The 27,252-nt window shown below is 34.1% G+C and overlaps 1 protein-coding gene, 1 long non-coding RNA gene and 1 pseudogene across 2 annotated transcripts; 1 reads left to right on the top strand and 2 right to left on the bottom strand.

Moving 5' to 3' along the window:
• Positions 1-242: 242 nt before the first annotated feature.
• Positions 243-3,376, top strand: LOC132638795 (1-aminocyclopropane-1-carboxylate synthase 7-like). The gene is made up of 3 exons (XM_060355563.1): positions 243-657; positions 1,433-1,722; positions 2,355-3,376. The coding sequence occupies exons 1-3, from the start codon at positions 487-489 to the stop codon at positions 3,241-3,243; spliced, it is 1,350 nt and encodes a 449-aa protein (XP_060211546.1). The 5' UTR covers positions 243-486; the 3' UTR covers positions 3,244-3,376.
• Positions 3,377-4,278: 902 nt separating this feature from the next.
• Positions 4,279-4,400, bottom strand: LOC132638856 (U2 spliceosomal RNA; annotated as a pseudogene).
• A 9,465-nt stretch (positions 4,401-13,865) lies between these two features.
• On the bottom strand, positions 13,866-15,825 carry LOC132638794 (uncharacterized). Its single transcript, XR_009581891.1, has 2 exons — positions 15,460-15,825; positions 13,866-14,963 (listed from the first exon to the last, which is right to left on the bottom strand). It is a non-coding gene; the product is annotated as an uncharacterized LOC132638794 (long non-coding RNA).
• Between the last annotated feature and the right edge of the window lie 11,427 nt (positions 15,826-27,252).

Raw genomic sequence — 27,252 nt, 5'->3', positions numbered from 1 at the left:
TAATCTCATCTATTGTCTCCAGCTAATACTTATTTACTATGAAATAGAGAAATCAACCACATATAATAATAATAATATAATAAAGATATAATTTCAAAACATTATCACTTGTTAGAAACAAAAAACAAAGTGAGAAAAATGTGACTTTTGTTAAAACACCCACCCCATATTTCAACCACCATATTTGCTGTGGGGATCTTTTTGGCGAACAGTTGTCACCAGCAATTTTATTTTAAACTATACACATAATTTTGTAAAAAGTTGATCTTTGATCTTGCTTACTCTATATACAGATCGAACCAATCATTGGTTATTTTGAGGGAATTATCTTTTGCCATTGAGCTTGAGGGCCCCCTTTTTCCGTCAAGAACTTTCTATATATATGAGTAGTTATTTGACACAAAAGCATCATTCAAACAGTTCTAATTCTTTCTTATATTCATATTTCATATTTTCTTATAAAAGACTCAAAAAGAGAAAGAAATAATGGCTATTGAGATTGAGAAATCAATTGTTGGGCTATCAAAAGTTGCAAATTCAGATACTCATGGAGAAGACTCACCATATTTTGCAGGGTGGAAAGCATATGATGAAGATCCTTTTGATGAAGTTCACAATCCTTCTGGAGTAATTCAGATGGGATTGGCTGAAAATCAAGTAAGTGTTGAATAAATAATAACAAATTAAATAAAGTGTATGTTCTCTCTTCCAGTTGAAACTTCTAAATGAGACAGTCATATCGTTCAACATGAGATTAGTGTCAAGTTGCTAAAGTGTGTGTCCTCTCTTCTGAGATTAGTGTCAGGTTGCTAAAGTGTGTGTCCTGTCTTCCAGTTGAAACTTCTAAATGAGACAGTCGCACAATTCAACATGATATTGGTGTCAGGTTGAGATATTGGGTTCAAGTCTCACCATTATTCGCCCCTTTCAAAAGGGATTGTAATATTCGAGCTGTTTTTTTTTTCCTCGACTCGAAATGGAAGCAAGCTTGGAAAAGGTCTTAGAGTAGTGCTGTCTAGGGCATATTGAAAAGAATTTCTTTGATCATGAAAATAATAATAATAATAATAATAATAATAATAATAATAATAATAAGGCTCGCCCGTGAAGCCTGTACGTATTGAAGATAATAATTAAGTTTACTATACCCTCTCTAACCACTTAAATTTTTTGATGAAATGATCACTTAATTCAGACTACAAAAGAAGCTTGAATTAACTACAGACTTCGTCGCTAATCTGTTACTAATTCGTCCCTAAATAGAATTAGTGACGAATTTTGCTCTTTAGCTACAAAATTTGTCTGTCGCTAATTCCTACTTTTTAAGTAGTGCGATCAACAGAAACTACCACAAAATAGTCCAAAACATCATCTAATATTCTCATTAGGATGTTTCTAATCTCATGTTCTTTTCTTTTATCTTTGTGTATAGGTATCATTTGATTTGGTAGAAGAGTACTTGGAAAAACATTCAGAAGCCATTGACTGTGGAAGTGGAATTTCTAGCTTCAGGGAGAATGCTTTATTTCAAGATTATCATGGACTTTTTTCTTTTAGAAAAGCAATGGCAAATTTCATGGAGAAAATAAGAGGTGGAAGAGCAAAATTTGATCCAGATAGAGTTGTTATTACAGCTGGTGCTACAGCTGCTAATGAGTTATTAACATTTATTCTTGCTGATCCTGGTGATGCCTTACTTGTTCCAACTCCTTACTATCCAGGGTAAGGACTATTTTATAGTAATTATTTTATCTAAATATTAAAGTCTTAAATCTCTATGGATCGATAAAGGGTCAAAATAAAATACCCCTTTAGTGTACAAAATATCTTAAACTTACCCTCTGTTATAGTTTGAGAGATCGTTAGTGTTATACTTTGAGATAACGTTAACAAATCATCTCATATTCGTCGTTAGAAGTATAATAGAAGGTAGAGTGTTAAACCATTGTCAAAAGTAACAGGCAAATTTTGAAACTTTTTTTTTTCAAAGTGTTTTGAAACATGACTACTATAAACATGCGAATTGTGGACTAAATTTACTGGTCTAGGGAGGTTCGTCGGAAATATGGGATTTCTGATAGAATGTCTGTGGAAAAGAATTTGACGAACCAATTTCCGATGGCCAATCCACACTAGAGCTCCGTTGAAGTCTAGGGCAAATACAAGATGACTTGCTATTTAATATCAAACCGTATATATCAAAAAGCCTCAAAATATAACAAAAGGATAAAATTAAGATAATTCATACGGTAGACGAGTACATTGGGACCTTTTTCTATCTTTCCATTCACTCACAATCTAAGTTACTATGTCATCATGCTAATAATTAATGATCCTGCTTTTATTTTTTACAGGTTTGACAGAGACTTGAGGTGGAGAACAGGTGTAAAAATAATTCCAATACATTGTGACAGTTCAAATAATTTCCAAGTTACACCACAAGCCTTGGAATCGGCCTATGAAGCAGCAAAATCCAACAGAATCAAAGTTAGAGGAATACTCATAACAAACCCTTCAAACCCTTTAGGTGCAACAATCCAAAGATCAAATCTTGAGGAAATTCTTGATTTCGCCGTCCAAAAAAACATCCATCTTGTCTCTGACGAAATCTACTCCGGATCAGCATTCTATTCCTCGGAATTCGTCAGCATTGCTGAGGTTCTGGAATCTAGAAAATACATGGATTCGGAACGAGTACATATCGTGTATAGCCTTTCGAAGGACTTAGGTCTCCCTGGATTTCGAGTTGGTACGATTTATTCATACAATGACAATGTTGTCACAACCGCTAGGAGGATGTCAAGTTTTACCTTAATTTCCTCCCAGACACAACAATTGTTGGCATCCATGTTGTCCGATGAGGAATTTACTAGGAATTATATTAAGACGAATCGCGATAGATTGAGAACAAGATATGAAAAAATTATTGATGGATTAAGGGGGAGTGGAGTTGAGTGTTTGAAAGGGAATGCAGGGTTATTTTGTTGGATGAATTTGAGTCATTTATTGGAGAAGTCAACAAGGGAATGTGAATTGGAACTTTGGAATTCAATTTTAGGTGAAGTGAAGTTGAATATTTCACCAGGATCTTCTTGTCATTGTTCAGAGCCAGGATGGTTTAGGGTTTGTTTTGCTAATATGAGTGAACAAACACTAGAAGTTGCACTCACAAGATTACATAATTTCATGCAAAAAAGAACAAAAAAAGTAATTAATTCCAGCTTTTTTAGTTTTCTTCTTTAGATCTTTTTGGTTTCAGGAAATTAATTCCACTTTTGGTTGATATTGGATCAGTTCTCTCTATGATGTTACTTCCAAAGATTAGGATTTTTGTCCTCAAATATTGTACATCATATTGAATTCATCAATATACATATAATTACTACTCCTCCTGTTCCATTTTAATTATTTATGTGTTTTTTTATCTGTTTTAAAAAGTATTGACATTATTTTTGTCCTCGGTAATATACTTTTATTACAATAGGAATGTCATGTCATGTTTAACATCATAAGTTTTAATGATACATTTTTGTACTGTCACGTAATTTTTGGCGTTTGAGAAATTTTTTGCTCAATCAACATTTTGGTTCTGTTTAGTTAGAATATTTTGGTCTCGTGTAACAGTTTCTAGAAATATTACCAGTGTGTGGTTGGAGCAACTGCTATAAGCTTATCGCATGCTATACTTTATTAAGAATTGACCAAGTCATTATTTAATTGCACAGCAAGAAGTGTTTTTCCTTGAGCAACAAGGATTGCCTATGCAGTAGGATATTACAATAAAGAAAGTACTTAAATTATATGCATACAATATAGAGAGTAATTATAAAAATATATATATATATATATATATATACTACATTGTCAGTAATCGGTATTCGAGCCGAGGGTCTATCGGAAACAGCCTCCTACCTCCCAAGGTAGGGGTAAGGTCTGCGTACACTTTACCCTCCTAGACCCCACCTTGTGGGAATAAACTGGGTATGTTGTTTTTGTTATTGTTGTCAGTGACCGGTTATAAGTAGAGGCGGCGACAAATTCAAAATTTCAATTTGATGGGTTTTTCCTTAAAGGTCCTTAGCGTTGAGCTTATTGTACTCTACATTATCGGCCTGATTATTGAAATTTTACTAGATTTTTGTATATATTCATGCTTCATGTTGAAAATATTGAGTTCGGATAAAACCTATTCCTTAAGAGCTATTTCCGCCGTTGATAATACTCTATATTTTCCAGATTAATTTTTAGGCCTTTTTTTTCTTTTAATATATATTTTTTATGGGTTGCGCCAAGCCCGTGCAGTAGTGCAACGCATGGGCGAAACTTGAGAGCCCAGATAGCAAGCTATCTTAATGGACTCTCTCCCTTAAAAAATTGAGTTAATATCATGTGCTTGGAATTTATGGAATTGGAATTGTGTTTGGTATTTTTTGCAAAGAATATCTGGAATAATATTCATGTTTAAATGTACTTAAATACAATTTCAAAAGATAAAAGTGAATTGAAAAAAAAAGAGGTTATAAGCTGCTTTCCAATTTTTTGAATTTGAAATTTTCAGGGCCAAACACTGATTTTAATTATTCCATAAAAAAATGAATAATTTTTATTGCCAAACGAGTCCTTAATTTTATCTTTTTCTAAATAAAAGTTACATAAATATAGGTCGACTGAACTTGATATAACAAATCATTGTTGGTGTAAAAAGGATTTGAATGCAACACGAATGATCCACACAACTGAAAACTTTTGTGGACTTCTTATGAATTCTGCCAGAAGAAATTCTAAAGCTTTAATTGGCATATGCACGACGCATGAGAACACAAAAGTCAAAGTTCGAATCTCTAATGGACTTAAACATTTTGGCTTTTCATAAATTGTGTCAATGCCGTGTTGTACCTCTTATTCACCAAACAATCTCTCTAATGTGGCATGAAATAATGTCTAATCCTCAAACCCCCGAAATATTACTCCTTTTTACATTACAACTACGATAAATGGCAAAGCACCCTTTTGATCAGTATACTCTACCTAAGTTTCGATATAATATCTCACATGGTCATTCAACTATGAATAGTTCACTCAAAAAGTCACTCACCTATTAGTGTTTCAACTACAAAGTCACTCAACCTATTTAAGTGGTCTTTTAATTACATTATGCTGATTTTTACTTAAAGCCAAAATTGTAAGAAATAAAAAAGTACTCATTTTAGCCATTTTATTGACCCGCCCACTTGAACCGAATAAATAAAAATAATCATGTTGATAATCTGGTAAAAATAATTACTGATTTAATTACTATACTTATCGTATAGAAAAGCTCTATTGTTAATTAACTAAAAGAATCACCATATTAATTAGATTTCGCAGTGTGTTTGGAAGTGAGTCATCTAAGCCGATCTTTTAAACTGTGATTAAGTAATGCAATTAAAAGTCTGATATAATTTAACTCCATGAAAATGACTGAATCTTTTTCATTATTCATTGGATATTTTGTTGTTTTCCTTAATACAGTAAATGGAAATTGTAGAAAGTCATCTAAGTCGATAACTATGATTGACGTGCGCAATTAAAAGTTAAATATGATTTAACTCCATGAACATATTTCTTAAAGATATTGGTAAATATATTTTTAGTTGGGTCAAGTGGACTGGTTAATAAAATGGTTAACATACGTACTTCTTTATTGCTTATAATTTTGGCTTTAAATAAAAATCAACAAAATGTAATTAAAAAATCACTTAAATAGGTTGAATGACTTTGCAGTGAAACACCAATAATTGACTGACTTTTTGGTTAAAGACAAAGTTGAGTGACTTTCTGAGTGAAACACCCATAGTTGAGTGATTTTCTTGTTAGAAAATAAATTCGAGTGACTTTCTGAGTGAAACACCCATAATTGAGTGACTTTCTGGTTAGAAAACAAAATTGAGTGATTTTCTGAGTGAAACACCCATAGTTGAGTGACCATCTAAGATATCATCTCCCTAAGCTTCAATAGGTTAGAATTAGTTATCTGAATACTCATTGACCCAGAAACAGAGATAAAGAGAGGCAAGGAGATTTAATTGAATTCCTTGACCAAAATATTGTACTATGCAAATAAAATGAAAATGAATATTAATTCTTAATTATATATGAACAGTTGAATCCCTTGACATCGGTTGAGATTCTAACTTAGCCGCAAAATTGCTGAGATCACACGTTGTGAATCTCTTGTTTCTTTTTAAAAATAATTTATTAAATATGCACCCATATTAAATTTTAAATTCAACTGTTAACATTTAATATCATCGTTCAAAAATTTAAAACGCAAAATTGAAATCTTGATTCCGTCTCTCTATCCCATGATACCTATCAATTCATCATAAACACATAAAAAGGGGCACTAAACATATGCGCAATAGGCACGCATAGTCCTTTGGTGCAACGGATAGGGCTGCTCCTCCCTTAATCAGAGGTTTCGGGTTCAAGCTCTGGGTATGAAAAAATCATAGGTAGGGAGCGCTTCCCCCCGAATGAGGCCCTACACAGAGCGAATCCGGATATTATCGGGCTCCAATGCGGACACCGAACACCGGTTGGGGACAAAAAAAAAACATAAGCACGCGTAGAAATTTAATAAGAGTTTTTTCGTTTCTATTCTAATCAATTTGGCGACTATATGAATGTCTCTAATTTCTCTTGTATTACTAGTATTACTTTGCCTTCACGTGAAATCGACGAGTTTTTAAATGTGCAGACACTACTTTGACTCATTACTCATTAAATAAACACTAAAATATTCGGAATAAACTATTGTTAGTTGGAGGATATTACGTACATTAAACTATTAAAGAAATAGATAAAGACATATTATAAAAGGTCAAAAGCTATTAAAGATAAATTAAAACATACATAAGAAGTCGAATGCTATTTAAGCTAGTTATGGATTTTTGCTCATTTATATGATAAATGTAATTAAGAAAGTAAATCATCTAAAGTTTGACATTAATTAGGAGTTGATCATGTCATGCCATGGCTTTTGGCATAATCAATATAATCTGCTGGCTTTTGGCATAATCAATATAATCTGCTGGCTTTTGGCATAATTAATATAATCTGGCTTTCGATTAGGACGTAAATTTTATTCTAAAATGAGTTTAATTTTAATCACACGGACCATGCATGCAACAAACTTCTTGTTCAAATGGTGGTGCTTTGATCAGCTCGGGCATACTTCAATTATTTCGTCATGTACTTGCTACCTCTCACCGGCGCCCAGCACAAGATACTGTGTGATTTTGTTCACCAAGGTTCATCCAGATCAAAGGTAATTACCTAGTGTTTTTATCTATATATTTCGATTTGAACCTTGATTTTCAAAGTTTTCGCCCCCTTCATTGAATTGGTGTAGCGAAATATTAATCACCACAACATTGTTTAACGTGGAATGCACAAACTTTAATCATGTAACTAGAATAGCCTCAACTTTTCGTGAAGAAACGAGAATGCTCATAATTAGTTTAATTCCTTTATGTGAAAGTGCAAATATATTGTATATTATACTACATTAATTTCTATAATTGACTTTACTTTCTCTTTTAAGAACTTAATCAATGCAATACGTAATTCAATTTGACTTTTTGAAAGCCTTTAAAGTTTTAAACTAATCATATTTCTTGAGTTTTTAGAACCATTGTTAGTGTAATTCCCTTAATTCACTTGAAAGTATATGATGAGTTGACTTTTATATTTTATAAGGAGCTGAATTTCTCTTTTTATAATGAATTGGCTTTCTATTTATATAATGTGTTGACTTTCCATTTTAAGACCTCAATCGATACTACAATATTTTGATTTTTATGAAACTCTTAAACTACATTATTTTTCTCGCGTTTTCAATTGGTTTGTGAAGTCTCCTACAATTTCCAGACATCTATAATTAGTCAAGAGACATCTTTATTCAAACAAGCCCTTTGAAGTCTCTTATAGAAAAGGTCTAAATAATTGTGTCTAATTCTAAATAAGCATTCCATAGGGTTCTTGCTGAATAATTTGTTGGCTCGTGCAAAGAAAAATTTGATAATTACTATCATTCTAGTGTCAAATGCGGCTGGATTAGTTGACCATTTTAATTAATTTTGTCACACCACCACCTTTTCAACTTCACGTGATGTCCTTTAATCTTTAGAATATATGAAGAATTACCCAAAAAGAAGAAGATATTTATGAGTTCATACATGTGTATGAACATGCATGTTTGTTATTATAACAATATACGCGCATGCAGAAACTCACGCCGGTAGACACGCTCGTGTGCACCACATGTGCAAGAAAAAAAAAACAGTAGGAGATTTGGTTGGTAGATCAGAACTACTTAATTGCTCCGTTTCAATTTATGTGATATATATTTTGACACTACGTGAAGTTCTAGGCATTATTGAGGGGAAAAGATAGCGAATCGTGTTGAGTTGGTGAACAAAGTGTCACATTGGTAGCTAAAAAGAAATATCAGTTACTTATAAAGTGATAAAATATATGATTCCACCAAACAGTGTAGAGAGCCTGGTTCTCTGTTTGTTCCCTTAAGTAAATACTGAAGGTAAATAACACAAGATATTTACGTGGAAAACTCCTTGCTCAAGGGATTAAAAACCACGACCTACCAGAGTAGGATTTCCCAACTTCACTAACTGAGCAACTTCATATTACAACCTATTGCAACCTAGGAATTAAACTCTTAATCCCTTACTCTATTGTAAGATCTTGACAATAACTCTATTGCAAAGAACACACCTTGACTAACTCTAGCCAAAGAACCTAAACAAACCTTGACTAACTCTAGCCAAGTCAACAAACTCAGAATTGTTGTAAATTTGTCCTACTATTACACTTCTTTAAAGCCGTGTAGGAATACAAGTTAAGAACAAAAGACAAAGACCCTCAACAAACCTAAGGACTTAAGATATCTTCAGTGGTTGAGAACTAGTTCTTCTGTTTGTTGGAGCTTTGTTCTTGAGAAACACTTTGGGAGCAGCGGCTGCTACTTCTTAAGAGTGGATGACAATTTTGATTTTCAAAGTGTTAGGATATCTCTTGCATCATGTTGTTTATATATGAGAGATAAGTGTTGAGATGAAAAGGACATTGCATTGTCCACTAGCATGCTAGAGCTGTGATGCTGCACTATTCAATCGGTACATTGGCAGCAGCTTTACAGTTGTAGAGTTGATCGAGCAACGGCTAGGGGACCTGATTCCATCTGGTCCCTCTGAAAGTGTATCTGGTCCCTATCCAGCTCCTCATCTGGTTCCTTCATAGACATATCCTGCAGCTTGTGTGGTGAGTCTGATTGCATCCGGTTCTTTAGAAGAGAATGTCATCCCATCAGTACGTGATGTATTGTAAGATTAACCGAGTCATCACGAGAACCTTATCACATCTGGTTCCTTGAATGAGATGCGTCAGATCATCACGACACTGGGTATCATATCTAATCATCCTCCCTATTGAGTGAACGTGAACGCATCTGGTTCCTCGAATAAGGTTAATCACACTGCAAGGTATTATGAGTGAGGACACCTGATCCCATCTGGTCCCTCCAATAAGGTTTGTCATTTTCAAGTATTATAACACGTGGTACCACTCAAATGAGGTTTATCAAATCATCAAAACATAAGTTATCATAACTCATCAATTTCTCCCTTTTTGATGATGACAAACACATGACTGAATTCCCCCTGAGGACCAGATGTCCCACTTGTTTGTCATTGTCAAAACATCATGACACAGAATGCCACACAAATGAGGTTTGTCAATTCATCAAAACAGAAGGTACCATAGCTCATCATAAAGTGTTGGATGCTATCTTAATGGTGTGAGACATTTTGGGAGAAAATCATGCAGGCTTAGCCAAATAGGACAATATCACACTATGTTAAGAATATATTTGAGTTGTTTTAGCCCAACAACTAGTATCATAAGATGATTTGACGAGACGAGTATGAATATGACAAGGTGATGACATAGGGCCCGGTTAATTAGTGTTGCCCATCTATGGGCCGGTTTGCTACCTTTCTTGTCCACATGTTTTGTGGTAGGGCCAAATTATTTTGATTCTATTGCACTATAAATAATCTATTACTCCCTCCGGATAAAAAAGAGTGTCCACTTAAACATTTGTACACCCCTTAAAAAAAATACTAACTCCTATACAAAAAAAAGGTAATTTGACCAAACTATCCCTAATTAAATATGTATTGGGATTTGATCACATAACACTTAATAGGGGCAAATCTGGAAAAATAAAGTTAATTCTTTCTTGATTTGATAAGCGAACACTCTTTTTGATTCAAGAAAAAAGGGTAAGTGGACACTCTTTTTGATCCGGAGAGAGTAAGAAGTATTAACTTAAATCCTAACCAGGATAACGAGCGTTCAGACCATTCTTGTCCCTTTTGCAATTTTCTCTCATGGAAATCCACTTCTTCAGCATTTTTTTTTTCCTCATTATTCCTTTTGTAGTCAAACTCCACCAACTAATAGTGACAGTGAAGTCAAATAATCCCTCCAATAAAGTCCTCAAGAATTTCAAGATCAATCAGAACCGTACAAATCAGTACCCCATGTGCCTCGCGAGTGCAACCATATATCGATTGATTATTTGACAAAACAAATTATGTCCCAATCATCCATAGACTAAACTGACCGTAACTCCTCATCTGCCAACCAACCTGCTGCACTGATAATTACTAAAGATTATGTTGGGAAGTGTTGACAACATTGTGTTGTCTTTCTTTTAATTTGTGGTTGGCATCCGCGAGATTGTCGCTGGCAGTCCAATTGTCACTACTAAAAATTCGAGTTTTTTCAACGGACGTTTATGTGGGATTTTTGGACAGCATTTCAATGAATTTTTGTTTCGTAGGAAAAACGGCTTATTGGGAAATTTCAACGATATCTTTAAAAAATTCCTGAGGTTTTCCGACAGAATTCAACGATAAGATAATAGTGAAATGCCTCGTTAGTCATTTGTTTTTACATGCCACTTATGTGTTGCTCTAATTCTTTCTGCCTTCGGGAAACTAATTATCAAAAAAGCTTATACCAAGTTTTGTCTTTAAGATTTTTATCGCCTAACTATACTTAAGTATGTATTTCACCTTAGTTTGTGAATTGTGATTCTTATTGTTAAATTAAATATTTGGTTTGTTGTAAGCACATAGATAAGTGTTTTCTGTTGATTGGCCTTTAATTGCTTGACTCAGGCTGATCCTGGAAATCAAGTTAGAAATAAAATATAATGTTTTTACGAGGAATTAATTAAGATGGTTACAGGTCTTGGAATATAATTCTATATGGATTTTGCTTGGTGCTAATCGGCTTTACGTACTTTACATGGAATTATTTTCATAAACAATTGCTACATCATTCTGAAAACAGCTTAGAGTATACCAAGAAAAAGTAGTTGCATGCGTAGAATAATATGATATATGTGATGGTCCAAGAATATTTTCTTACAAATCAAACAGTTTAGTCAATTGGACATGTAGTCCCATTTCTTAACTAACCACCATCAAGATTTGACAGTTAAAACCTCCCTTACATCTAGCTATTTAGGCATAGTGCCTAGTCGAGCTCACCACATATGAGGTGATCAAACGGTTTATAAACCAGACTGCACCTCAGATCTGTGATGCCTTTAACGTCAATCTTGATTTCACGGCTGTGGAAGGAGGATTTCCAATTGGGGATGAAGCGCATGAACTGTTGGAATATTTTTCTGGGAATGAAGAATATTGTGAACAAGGGGATGATACAATTATTTATGAAAGACAATCGGATGCTACAATTTGGGATGAAGATTGGGGTGATTTAGGTGGAGATGAGGGAGCTGATGCTTCATCTGAGGAAGATTTGGGTGATTCAGGTGGGGATGAGGCAGATAATGCTTCATTGGGACGAAATAGCAAATGGTGTTGGAAAGTAAAATGCCGCTTTCTCCTCAAAAACATAGAAATGAACAGAATATTAGTTGATGAAAAATGGTGTTGGAAAGTACTAAATAATAACCACATAGAAATTATGAGGGAATCTATTTATTATTTTATGCGGGATAATCATTATCTTATGCAGAATTTTATGCTGAAATTAATTGTTCATATACGTCAACCAAACTTCGTATTGTCTTATGCTAGATTTTACTTTGGGGTTAATATATATATATATGCGCTAGTTGTATGAGGTCCGTGCTAAGCCCGAGCCCAAACTCATAATACAAAAGTAATAAATTTAATTAAAAATATATAACTTAGGTCACATTTTTCTATTGCATAATTAATTTAATCTAGTGACACTTTAATCATGTTTTGTTAGTAAATTTTCATAATTATTAAATTTTTTTAGTCACATCATTAAATATTTTGTATAGATTTTTTTTTTTATAAGGAAGGAAGTTTGGGAGGAGAATTAGCAAATACAAAGGGACACAAGATTCGATATTTACTAAAGAAGCAAAACTTTGGAGGTTTAAAACAAATAAAGGTTGTGTTCAGTATGGAGGAAATATTAATGACTATAGTACATTTATCCCCTAATTTCACCCCGCAGATTCTTGATTCCACAAAATTTTTGTAAAACCTATCAAGATCTTCTTCTTCTGAAAAAGACACACCGTGAAGGGTAAAACCCTTATACCCCATGTCGGTCTGAACACGTAAGGACCGACGATCAGAATGTAGGTGTAAAGTTGATAAATGTGTTCCATTTTCATCCGGGTAATCCCGAATTCCGGCAATAACCTGAACGGGGTGCTCTGGTGGTGGGCCTGCTTCTTCCATTTCGAGTTTTGGGGGAGGGTTTTGATGTGGTGAAATTTAGCGGATGCTTTTGATGATGGATTCGAAGTCGAGTGATTTTTTCGGGAAGAAGAAGAAGAACAAGCAGAGAGAAAAGATTTCAAATCGGTTTCTTTTTCCAACAAAGATATTCAACTTTCCGATCAATGGCTTCTTCCGGCCAATTTACTAATTACTAATTATTTTCAGTTAGCCATAAATGACTGTTTTAAATGAATATTAAAAGATTATTTAAACAGAATATAATTTTATTGATTTTATAAGGTGCTTTCGGTGTTGTTCATAGCATTGGATGTCAGTTGCGTCAGGGTCGGGTTTGGGGCGTGATAGTTATTTTTTAAAATATTGTTAGTGAGGTTAAATATTCAAGGTCGCACCTTATGGAGGCCATTCATGCAAGTCAGGTTTTTTTATTTCTTAATAACAAGTTTCTATAGCCACAAATGGTATGACATGTTTAAGACCTTAAGTTTTACAAGTCTTATAATCAAACAAATGTCATACATTTAAAATCTCAGAAGTGTTCTTATTCTGTTTGGTTTTGTATCCAATCAGACTATACATATCATATAAATTGAAGTATAGATAGTAAGTTTTAGCAGTCAACACTAGGAGTAAGTGTCATAATACAACTAATAGCTTCAAATTACTAAAGCTTAACATATGAGTAAATATATATAGTAGTTGGAAATGATTGGTAGGATATAACTTAAAAGGATAAAGCATAAAAATACCTCAAAACTATGGTGAAATTATCAACTATACAACCATAATTATGTGAGGGTCGATCTTATTAACCGTTAAACTTATATTTTATATTATCTACCCCGTTGAACTTATTTTTTATATTATTTACCCCCTTCACTAATTACATAGTAATCAAAATAAGTTTAAAATACAGCATGTGCAACACACGTGTCACGATCCAGCTAGGGGCCGTGACGGGTACCCGGGGCTAGCCACCGAGCACCACTCGCTCTAATACTCATCTTACTCATTTAATGCCCTTTTACCAATTTTATACACGAATTGTAGGAAAATCATATTTTATATAGAAACATAAATACTTATATACATTTGCCTCTCGGCCATAAAAATAATATATACATAATAATAACATCTTGTGAGACCATCTGACCCACACTGCGTATCTACGAGCCTCTACTGACATACTAAACATATAGACGGAACAAGACTCCGTCGTGCCCAAAATATGCATATATACCAAAAGAAGAATCATAAGCACCTCCGGACAATGGAGTGCTCTTAATCAGCTGACAGCTACTAAGGGTCTGGACCAAGCTCACCTCCCTGTCTACCTGTGGGCATGAACACAGCGTCCAAAGAAAACAGACGTCAGTACGAACATTGTACTGAGTATGAGAGGCATAAACAATGAAGAAAGACAGTGATAATATAATGTGAACATCAATATGAAACATCTGAATCTGAATGACAATCATAAAAGAAGTAATGCATGTTGTCTTACTCATACTCATCATAATCTCATATATGCATAATATGCAAGCGGCCCGTCCATATCGGAACGGTGTGATAATTAATAACATTAGCCTGCGTCCAGGCCTCCCGCGTCCGGGGTACCATCTCATGCCGCCCACTAGTGGTGTCTGCCCATGCCAAAAGGTCATGGTGTATCCGTATAGCTGCCCGCCTTGGCGGTGACTGCCCGGCCAACTAGGCGCGGTGTATTATGATCATGACATGCTCATCAAAAATAGTTGTAATAATATGCTTATCACAATATGCTTATCATAGTACATGCATAAGACTCAAGATCAACTATACTCTATCGGGGTGGCGTAAGGTCGTGATCCCCCGATTTCATTATGGAGCAATTATTGACATTCTGCCTCACCTTGAAGGAATTAGTACATAAGGTGAGTGTAAGCAATAAATAGCATTATTATCAATATGGCATCATCATATCATATCTCTTATCTTATATAGACATTTATGGACTTAGGCTTCTAGCTTTCCGGAAAATAGGAACTCATGAAGAGGAAAAGAACTCATGCTATAGGATTCATGCCATTAGAAAGAAAGGACTAGCCTCACATACCTTGAACTCTATCTAATGTCCAACGTCTACTTCTCGAGCTCGCAGGTCTAAAATTAAGACAACATAGGCCACAGTTAGATTATCCACATCACTCACTAACCAATCCAAGTACGAATGGAACTTAACAAAATTCGGGCAGCATTTCCCCTGTAAACTTAACAATCCTCGAAATTCCAACTTAGCCAAACATCAATAAAAATACTAGCAACAACAATACCAACAATTTCATATCAAACTAGAATTAAATCCATTCTTAAATCGCTTCCAAAACAGCCCAATATACATTCGTATACCAATGCTTGTATACACTTCTTTATTTTCGTATATCCATAATATAACAATAAACACAACAACAACAACAACAACTACAGCCCATCTCACGATATTCCAGCACACCAAACAATTTATGACAACCACCAAACAGTCCACATGGTAATAATAGCAATTTATCCGATTTTTCGCAATTAATTTTGTAGTTCCCGTCTCTCAATTTAACTATGGCCTGAATGAATTTAAATATATCTAGTAGAGGAGAATTCTTACCTTATATTCCAAGAAATAATCTTCTTCCACCTTACTTCACTACGAAGAAAGCCCGGATTTAACAACACGATAAGACGAAATAACGAGATCGAAGCAGTGAGCAAAATCCGAATATTGTTCTTGAGAAAAAAAAATACATTTTTCTTCCGTAAAATACCAAGTCACGTTAGTGCTCTATCAATTCAAAACTGTGTTGTTTCCATATAAATGTAAGTCACGTTGTTGCTTCCTTGCATATTGAAACAACAAAATAATTAGCTAGAGAGAAAATAAGGTGTGGTACGTTTGTTATTATGGCAAAATGGGAAAGATTTAAGTTTGAATGCTTAAAAAGAGAAAGGGATTCAGCATCCTTTCTTTTGTACGTGTCATTATGCACTTTAATTTGAATGACTTATCACTCCCATCTGCATATTTTAATGCCACCTTTTTTTTTTTCATGATGTCGTGGGGTTCAGCTCCAATCTTGCTTACTAATTTAATTGTCCCAACTGTCCACCCACCAAATAATATATAGTACAGCCATGCATTGCTTTATATTTGTTTTTTTTTCATGGCCCACATGGACTCATCAATCTTTACACTTGTCCACTTTGTTTCCAAATTGCCTCACTTTGTTTCCCACGATAATTGTGCACCCGTAATATTTATTCAATTCACCTTGATAACAATTATTTTTAATACACTTTATATATTCATTATCATAATTATATGACATAGCACTAGTTTATAGTCCCTTTTGATACACATAAAATATTATTTCCAGTCATCGTCGTCACGCTTTTCCATCTTAAATTATTTCGGGACTTCATCCCTTGTATACATCAAGTTATTCGTTTCATGCTTGAATACGAACAAATTCTCCGGGCTCAAGTAAATTGCTCATGTTGAACGATTAAATTTTCTAGTATAAAAATATGAAATATTATAGATTGGATCGTATTCCACTCAAAATCTACTTCTTACTATTTGAACGAATTTATCCAGTAGGCTTATAGGAAAAGTTAGTCACGTACCATATGGCATTCATGATGAAAAACAATTGATAGAAGAGACATTGTTTAATTTAAAGAAGATGTTGACATATAGTCAGATAACTTTGTATGAGGTGGTGGAACATAATCATTAGGATGAATGAATTTTATTAAAAAGTTTGGCACATGTCCTAAAGTACTAACCAAATTACTTTTTTGCAGAAATACTCGAGTGCATATATATCCAACGTTGAAGAGGTAAGTAAATTAATAATTTTGACTCAGTGATAAAATAATACCATGACTACTTATTGACTCCTGTGTAATTTTTACCAAATTCTGATTTTTCAACTTTATATCAAGAGCATAAATTTTTGTACTAAAACTTATCAAAAGGGGAAAGAGATATCGTTATATTTTTGTCTTACGAGGAAAAGAAAAATATAATGTCTATTGTTACAAGAAATAAAGTCACACTTGTTAAACATAGAATAACTACTTATAACTTCAAACATCATCTTTTCCTCGAATTTATATCGATTCACTGATGACAAATATCATAAAAGTACGGGATGTAACAACACGCTTATTCTAAACTAAAAAAAATGATCTTAATAATTATAAGTGTTGATTGATTGATAGATTTCAACCTTTTGCTAATCAATTTCTGTCAGATTTCACTAATTATAAGTGTCAATAAGCAAAAGATGTATACTCAACATGTGTTTTAGAGATTTAATTTGTCATAGGTTTATGTTTTGTGCTTTTGGTGAAGGTGATTAGAGTTTTGGTGAAGGGTTAGGGATTAGAGAGCCGTATGGGGTCTAACTGTTCCATTTAGAGGCAAAATTTTATCTCAAATGAAAGAAAAATTACGTTTAATATGTGAGAAATGAGACAAAGTTCAGATAATGTGGTGACATAATGGAGTCTACCTTCTGTTGATTTTATTATAATTTATTTCTCATTGTTTAATAATCGGGAAATAGCTTTGATCCTAGGGGTGTTTATCGGTCGGTTCGGTCAGTTTTGTGTATTATTAGTTCGGTTTATTGATTTTCAATTTTTAAATATGCTAAACCGATAACCAAATCAATAAGATATTCGTTATTGATTTCGATTTATCAGTTTTTGATCCTTAACGGTTCGGTTTTCGGTTTAACCGACAAGAAAATGCTCCGCTAATTTTTTTGCTTTCTCTTGTTTTCATTTGTTCATATATACACTGCCTTCATACATAAAGATTAAAAGTCTACACAAATTACAAGCAGAAGCAAATTCAAATACGTTATTGCTACTTGCTAAAACAAACCTCTTTCACGTTAAGTAGCAAGCTTGGATGTTGAAGAAGTAAATTCAAATACGTTATTGCTATTTGCTAAAACAAACTTGTTTTAAATAATTAGAATTTAAAGTCACTATTATATAATTAGGGATTAAAAAAAAATATAAGCTTATTGGGTTATCGGTTTAACCATTAACTAAAGCCTTAAAATCGAAAACCGAACCGATAACCCGATAAAAAAATTTACAAAATCGTTTACAAACCGTTAACTCAATAACCCAATAATGATAAACCAATAGCGTTTTTATTGGTTCGGTTTTTCGGTTAAACCGATTTTTGCACCTCACTATTTGATTGTGCCGGGCTAACCGTGAGTTCTTTCAGCTTTGTTTTTTTATACTATAGCTTACTTAATTATATATTCTTTACATATGATTTAAATTATTTTGCAATGGATTCCTTTGTGAGAGAGTTTCCACCGATTTGTAATGTAAATGTAGGCACCCTTGAAATGCCCGAAGGTGCGCCTCTTCGACTCTAGGCACACCAGTAACACCTCGTAGCTTCGGGCGAAAGTTTAACTCATAAGATGATAATATAATGGAACCAATATGAGGGTTATAGGAAGTGTTTTGAAAACCAATTAAGTCATAAGAAATGTCTTTGAGCAAAGAAAAGTTGGAAGCCACTCTACGGGGCATGTTTACAAGTGAGTTTATAGAAGGTCTTACTTCCAATGACCATAACCCCATTATTAATTTGGAATTTGGGAAAACTTCCTTGATGAAAGTTGTAGCCCTTTGAAATAGCTTTCCAACGGTATATTATGGGCCTCAAACGGACATCTGTGCATAAAGTTATGCCCATTTTACTAAACAGTGTTCTGTCAGTTACGGTGGAAACATACGAACCGTAAAAATTATACGGTGGAACATACGTACCGTAAAAATTATACGGGCCGTATATTCCAGCCGTATAATTGGTCCAGAATGTCCAAATCACTGGAATGATTATACGGAATGATATACGGTCCGTACAAATTGTACGGGACGTAAAAATGGGCGTAGAATTGCCCGACGGATCAGATTTTAAGATGTTAATAAGAGACCCAAGCTCATTTTTTTCATTCCTATTTCTCCTCCACGACTCAAGGGTTCTCTAGAGCCATCCAAACACTTCATATTCAAGAATCCAAGTGAAACTAAAGATCCACTTCATCAATCCACAAAACTAAGTGTGAGAAACACATCAACTCCATTCAAGTCAAGAAATTCCATGGAAGGTGGAATTAGGGTTTTGTTCAAGTGAAGTATTTCAACTCAAGGCTTATTCCTACAATAACTAAGGTAAGTTTTATGATGTTTCATGATGATTAAAGTGTTGATAAATTCTTGGGAGAATAGTAAATGAGTTTGATAAAGAGAATTATATGAACTATGCTAGGGTTTTTGGATTGTTGACTTGGGATTGTTGTATTCATATGGGTGATGAGGAATGATGTTAATTACATCTAATTAAGATTGTAGGATCACCTAGAAGTAATAGAATGGGAATTGGGTGAAGAAATCACCATTAATGGAGACTGTGGAGCTTCATGCCCACTAAGTGTTTGATAAAATGCTTAGATGACTAAAACATGAATATTATTGCTAATATAGAATTCCTTTGACTTGTATTGATATAGATCAAAGTTGAAAGGGTTGACGAACATTGTATTACGCTCAAAGGCTGGAATTAAGGTATGTGAGGCTAACTATCTACGTTAGGGAATGTTCATGATTCTCCCTACGCCTCATTCTTCATACTTGTCAGTAATTTGACTCAGAATACAGTTTAGCCCTAGTTTTATGATATGTTGTAGAACTGTTATCTTCTAGGGTTGCAGTTACAGAATTCATTTGAATATCATGAACTCAGCACGTAATCTTTATAGACTTATGTATTGTTACCACATGAGTCTTAGTCTAGAAATTCAGTATGCTCAGAAACAGTCAGTGTTTTCAATTCAGTCCAGCATGTCTATTTCAGTTCAGCATTGTTCATTGTCGTTATAATCTCAGTCCTTATTAATTAATCATAATTATACATATGTGATTTTGCCCGAGGGCACAACACAGTCTTGTGTATACGTATACATGGCCGAGGCCATTGACTGACGCACTACTAGGCCGAGGCCATAGCGTGCATTTATTATTGGGCCGAGGCCCCACATATACAAACACAGATAATACAGATGATTCAGATACAGAGCAGGGAGCATTCATATATTTACTTCTTTGCTATTACAGTTACAGTTATTAGTTTCAGTTTCAGTTTCAGTATTTTATTGCTTCAGTTGCTTTACATACCAGTATAATTCAAATGTGCTGATGTCCCTTTTTATTGCTTGGGGCCTGCATCTCGCGATGCAGGCAACGGTATACAGGTTGACGACTCAGCTATTTAGGAGTGCACGTATCAGCTACTGGTGAGCCCCAAATTCCTTCGGGGCGTTGTCAGCTATCTAGTTAATTCAGTTTATAGACAGTTTTATTATTCAGTACTCTTAGAGGCTTCATAGACACAGTTCAGACAGTCGGATATTTGTTATGTTAGCCTTGTAGACAGTTATACTCAGTCGTTCAGTTGTTTTGGTTTAGCCATGTTGACTACTTTCAGATATATTTCAGATTGTCTAAGTATTTCCGCATTATGATTTCAGTCAGACCTTTAGTATATCAGCATGTGTTTAATTGTTTCCACATTCAGTTATGTTTTGATATCACATGTTAATTCAGTCAGCCAGTTGGTTCGCTCGGTCACATGCAGTCAGGCACCGGGTGCCGTGTTACGTCCAGGCCCAGGTTCGGGGCGTGACATGAAATGCCGAAGGTGCGCCTCTTCGACTCTAGGCACACCAGTACACTCTCTTTAGTTCCCGAGGATCGTCCATCGTGATACATGGTTGGCGTCCAAATAATCGGGCCCAACCCGAACCTCAACCTCCAAGCTCTTCTAAACCCAAGAAGCTTTATCCCCTTCATAATCTGCAAGCTCTTCTGAACCCAGCCAACTTTATGATGACTGTCATTGATTTTAATTTGTGGTTGACATCCACAATATTATCCTTTGCAGCTGTGGAATTGGCTTGAATTCAAAAAACTATCAATTGTCACTACTAAAAATTCGCTTATTTCTGACGGATATTCCTATAGGAAATCAAGATTTTTAGATGACACTTTGATGGTTTTCATTTTGTCACAAAACTGCTTGTCAAAAAAGTTTCAATGAAATCATTTGGAAACTTTCGACCGATTTTCGACAGTATTAAACGATAAGAAAAGAAGTAATGTAACCCTGTTTTTTTCAAAAAAAAAAAAAAAAAAAAAAAGGAAGAGAAAATACTTACAAGTTGGAGGCTGGCAGGAGGAGGCATGATGAGGAGGGGCAATTCCAATTCACGGAGAGAACCCTATAAGACAGAAATCTCACAATTTCACACTGTTTTTCTTAAAAATAATGTAACTCTATTTAAAAAAAAAAAAAAAAAAAAAACTACTTACAGGTTGGGGGTTGGCAGGAGGAGACATGATGAAAAGGGCTTCAAAATCGTAATAGAGTAATTCCAAATCATGGAGATAAGCCTATATTACAGAAAGCTCACAATTTCACATTGTTTTTCTTAAAAATAATGTAACACTATTTTTTCGCAAAAGTAAAAAGAAACTACTTACAAGGCGTTCATAATCTGCCGTTATGACGTCCCGGTCAGAATCAAATTCTGATTCATTGGAAGGGGGCAAACAACCCTATGATATGACATAAAATATTTAATGAAAATTCAACAATACATTGAAAATTTAGATAAAAGAAAATAAAAAAAAATTACCATTTATGAGAGTGTTGTATCCTCATCATATAAATGTGTCATGATGAGGTCTCCCTCCAAATCAAATATAGGAGAAGGGAGAGGAATCTGTGAAAGAAAGAAAGTGTCAAACTAAGAAAAAATAAATTATAAACAATCACATTTCATAAAACTTGCCAAATACTTGAGAAATAATCATGTTTATCCCCCTCCAAGAGGTGATGCAGAAACAGTTGCTACATCAATCGAAAATGCACTAAGACAAAATAGTTGCATGCTTCGAATAATATGATATATATGATGATCCAAGAATATTATCTTCTTACACATCAAATAGTTTAGTCAATTGGACATGTAGTCCTATTTCTTGACTAAGATATATCACGATTTGACACTTAAAACGTGGCTACAAATCTCTTCACCTATGAACTGGATTCAGGGTTTGAAATTTATAAATTTATACAACTGATGATCTTATGTTATATGTGTGTGTGTATGTAAGTAAGTTTTGTAGAAATTAGTAGTAGAAATTAGTAATGCATAAATTGTTTATCCAGCTCACCACTTTATTTTCTTTTCCCTTCTCTCTCGGTCTTTTATCTTTTATTCCTCTTGTCAACATGTGTGACCACACCAACTTGGAGAGTGTTAATGCAAGGCCTTGGAAACATATTTGGAGAACTAGGATTCCATACAAAGGTTGAGGACACACCAATTTGAAGAGTGTTAATGCTAGGCCTTGAAATCTATTGCTATATATCTCAATTGCCCAAAATGCCACAAAAGTGTTACAAAGGTTGAGGACACGTATTGGTGTGAAAAATGTGACAATATTATTGACATGTGTGTTAGGTAATCTAAAACGTTATTCTATTGTAATTAGGGTCTCCAGTAATTTTTGTAATGTAATGTTCAGTTTTTTATTTTTTGTAGTGATTTCAGGCTTGCTCTATACTTTAAAACCAAGGATGGCGATGATGTTGCTTGGGTCATAGCTTTTGACCAGCAAGTTGAGATTATTTTAGGCTCTTCTGCAGAAGATTTGGTCACAACCAAAACAATGATATTAAACAATTTTCCGTTGAAATTACATTGTATGTTGTCATCTTTTATACTCAAGCTTACATTATGTTTATGTTGCAGGAAGGAGACGCATCTCTTATTGCAAAACTTCAAAGGTATGATAGGGTCATTGGAGATGGCGTCCCAATAATTGGGCCCAATTATAGGTTTCTCAATCTCGTAATGTTATTTACCCCGAACCTCAACCTCCAAGCTCTTCTAAACCCAAGAAGCTTTATCCCCTCCATAATCTGCAAGCTCTTCTGAACCCAGCCAAATTTATGACGACTATCATTGATTTTTTCTTAAAAATGATGTAACTCTATTTTTTCCCAAAAGTAAAAAAGAAACTACTTACAAGGCGTTCATAATCTGCCATTATGACGTCCCGGTCAGAATCAAATTCTGGTTCATTTGAAGGGGGAAAACAACCCTATGATATGACATAAAATATTTAATGAAAATTCAAAAATACATTGAAAATTTCAATAAAAGAAAATAAAAAAAATTACCATTTCTGAGAGTGTTGCATCCTCATCATGTAAATGTGTCATGTTGAGGTCTCCCTCCAAATTAAATATAGGAGAAGGGAGAGGAATCTGTGAAATAAAGAAAGTGTCAAACTAATAAAAAATAAATTATAAACAATCACATTTCATAAAACTTGCCAAATACCTGAGAAATAATCATGTTTATCCCCCTCCAAGAGATGATGCAGAAACAATTGCTACATCAATCGAAAATGCACCAAGAAAAAATTGTTGCATGCTTAGAATAATATGATATATATGATGATCCAAGAATATTATCTTCTTACACATCAACTAAGATATATCACGATTTGACACTTAAAACGGGGCTACAAATCTCTTCACCTATGGACTAGATTCAGGGTTTGAAATTTATGAATTTATACAACTGATGATCTTATGTTATATATATGTGTGTGTGAGTAAGTTTTGTAGAAATTAGTAATGCATAAATTGCTTGTCGAGCTCACCACTTTAATTTCTTTTCCCTTCTCTCTCGTTCTTTTGTCTTTTATTCCTCCTGTCAACATGTCTAACCACACCAACTTGGAAAGTGTTAATGCTACCCTCAGTGAAATTTTGGATGAATCCAAGCATCAAGAGGAGAAAATAGCTAGCTTAGTTGTGATGGTTGCTCAAATGAATGAGCAAATGAAAAGTCTATTCAGGCTTATGATGGACAAAATTGACAATTTAGATGGAAAAAATCCAGAGATGCAGACAACCATAGACTTAATGGAGGCTGAAGCTGAGGTTATGCAGGCTGAAGCTAAGGTGGTGGAGTTACAATTGAAGATGTAGAACTCTACGACTGTCATCTTTACAACGTTGATGGGCATGGTGTGGCAATGCAACCACTAACTATTTTAGTCGATAGAACAAGCCGAAACTTCATTTCTAAATCCTTGGCTGATAAGTTAGGCTGCAAAACAACTTATCTCAACCGACGTTTAACTGTTCGGATGATATCGGTGGGGATGCCAAAATTATCTCAAAAGCCTGCCACAACTGTCAGTTCCATTTGTAAGGCTCCCTATTCACTGCATTTTTCCATGTCATACCGTTGAAATATGGGGACATCATTTTAGGGGATCCATGGATTAACAACTTTGAAAACTCCAAGTTTCGTTTTGGTGATATTGTGTTGGGGTTGAACTACGAAGGGAGCATCTCCATCTCCAAGTGCCTTTGAACGCATCAGTTTCCTTGAAGGAGGCTATGGACTAATATGTTGTTTCAATTTCTACTATTTTTCAACAAGTGTTTCCTCTAGTGGTGGTTACGCTATTAGAGCATGCACAAATTTCTGTTTTTCAAGAAGTGTTTAGTAGTTATGCTATTAGAGCATGCACTAATTTCTATTTTCTGCATTTCTTGTTTTCTGAACTTGCTATAATCAGATTCTGAGTAATTATCATTTGACTGTTTTTCGTTATAAAAAAATGTGGGAATTATTTATACAGTGATAATAATGGATGCATTATTATGCGGTAATTAATATTTAAAATAATATTACACATGAATTAGTTACCTGAAAGTGTATTTTTATCTTTATAGCTTATACAATCTTTGTATTATTGATACACGTATTCTTATTCTACATCCGCATAAAATAATGAGTAGATTCCCACACAATTTTTATATATATCTTGTGTAGAATTTTTTTTTATGTTGAGATTAATTATTCATATACCTCCACCAAACATCGTAGTGTAGTACGCGAGATTTTATGTTGTGATTAATAAATTAATTCTATACTCAAACCAAACGACCCTTATATTAATAAATGAATTCACAATCAAATATATACAGATATTTAATGAATTCTTAATAGATATATATGGTGTGGACAAAAGTTATTGAGTTTATGTAAGCTTATAATAGACATTATAAATCCGCCCATAATCCCCGTTCCAAACTCTCCGAGAGTGGTCGATTTAGAATTTAAACTTGTGATTTTGAAAATACTCTATCTACACTTATTTTTGGACATATACATATAAAGTAGTATGATTTAACTTTGAATCACTGGTATTGTCTTCATGATCAATCAAGTCAACATGATGACTTGGAATTTAAGAAGAACATTAATATTTCGCAAAGAATTGAAAGAAGTAACTTGCATGAAATTAATGGAGAACTTATTAATACACTTAGTGTCAGTGAGTTGAAACAAAGTTCTCTTCGGAAAATTGTCAAGCATGTGGAGTACATGTAGTTAGTGTTACATCACAGCTAAATTATATGAATCGACGAAATTTTATGAAGATTTCAGATGTAAGACGTCACATATATTTTTTAAAGATTGGTAAGATGTCACATATTTGTCAAAGTAACAATCAAGATATTGTGGTTATATACTGAGATTGGCAGATTTTACAAGTAGAAAACAAGATGATAATGACACTTAGAGTTTGAGATTTGTGGTGTACCATGAAATTTAAAATATTTAATTGGTAAGTTTTGTTTTGGTTCTGTAAGTGTGGATTGTTACAACAGTGTAATGTTATTGGGGGTGATAAAAAAAGATTCATACCCTATTGACAGTGTTCCTTTCCCTTAATCATCAGGCTACCTTCGAATTCTTCCCTATAGATATTAATGAGATGGTCAAAATTTGATGGATTCTAAATTAAAGAATTCAGAATAAAGGGGCTCGCGTTGTTCATTAAGATTTCATCCTCTTTCGAACACTTTTTTTAATCAAAGATTTTCATCAGGTTTCATTTGATTTGTTGTGGATTGGATCATGGAAAAATCAGCAAGCTACGGCTTCAAAGCTTACCTGATTTAGAAAAGGAGAAAGGACTTTCTTTCTATATGTTGAGGGTGAGTGTGTGTGGGGGGGGGGGGGGGGGGGGGGGGTAAAGTTGACATTCTTGGTTTGCCCCCCTATGTGATCGGCCATCTTACTAGTGTGCCTCCTTTCTCATTATGGAATATATCAATACCTCTGTTTTATCATTTATTTGTAATTTGACTAGCAGTATGTATGAAAAAGTGAAAGTATTATTAAGTCTTTGTGTGTATTGATGGGCACGTAATAAACTGAGAACAATCAGCTATATTCAAACGGTAGCTGTAAAAGTGACTATTTGTCAAAATTTCTCATTTTTGTAAAGATAAATTTCCCTCTTTCGTTGTTCTTTTCCTCCGTATTGTGAATTTTCATCAGTTGTTTCTTCTCCGGACAGTTTTACAAAATTATCCTATTTTATTTTTTTATAAATTATGAACCTTATAGACCACATTCCTTTTAAGTAGACTAAAAATCTCATAACAAAATATTAAGACTATTGTCTAAAATCTTGTACGTTATTCTAAACGTTAGACAATAATCTAATGTTTTGTTTGTAAGATTGAGCAATATATAAATAAATATTAGACCCGAGTCTAACATTATTCGGAAGGATAATTACCCAAAAGATGTATGTACATAATTTTTTAAAATAAGGATAGTATCTAAATAGTGGCCAAAAAAGCAATGTTTGCATAAATCAATCTCCCTTGTAAGGCCCTTTCTGATATTTGGGTTAAGGCAATTTGCACGATTGTTCATATTCCGGGGTGGTTTTTAATTTTTTTCCCCTCAAATTACTGGTCTTTAATTTTTGACCTTCACCTAAAAACTCATGGGTTTCGGATTCGAACCCCCGGTTAGTCAAAAGCTAAAAAAAAAAAATCGCAAGCCAGAGTTTTGGATTTTTGCCTTATGCCTGAAGGCAAACTCTGCATTATAAGGTAGCAAACTCTACCTTAAGGGAGAGTTTTGCCTGCTTTTGCCTTGCGAAATTATTATTTTTTTGACTGAGCGGGGATTCGAACCTAAAACTTCGGAATATTTTCGGCCACCTTTTTAAGCGAAGGACAAAAATTAAAGACCACTCCAAAAGAAGAACAATCCGCCCAAAAAAAAATGAAATTAAAGACCAGTGCCTTTGCAGGAAAATCCCCGCAAAAAAAAAAAGTTTGGGTTAAACTACCATTGAAATGTTCTGATGGCCCGGCCAATAATATATGAGCAGTTCCAAGTGAGCTATGAAACCATTGCAAAGCCCACTAAAATTTGCTGGCATACAGGGATGAAACAGATGA

This window comes from Lycium barbarum, chromosome 4, assembly GCF_019175385.1.
Source record: "Lycium barbarum isolate Lr01 chromosome 4, ASM1917538v2, whole genome shotgun sequence".
NCBI lineage: Eukaryota > Viridiplantae > Streptophyta > Magnoliopsida > Solanales > Solanaceae > Lycium > Lycium barbarum.
Note: the sequence above shows the minus strand (reverse complement) of the source record. Positions and strands in the feature narration are given on the sequence as shown.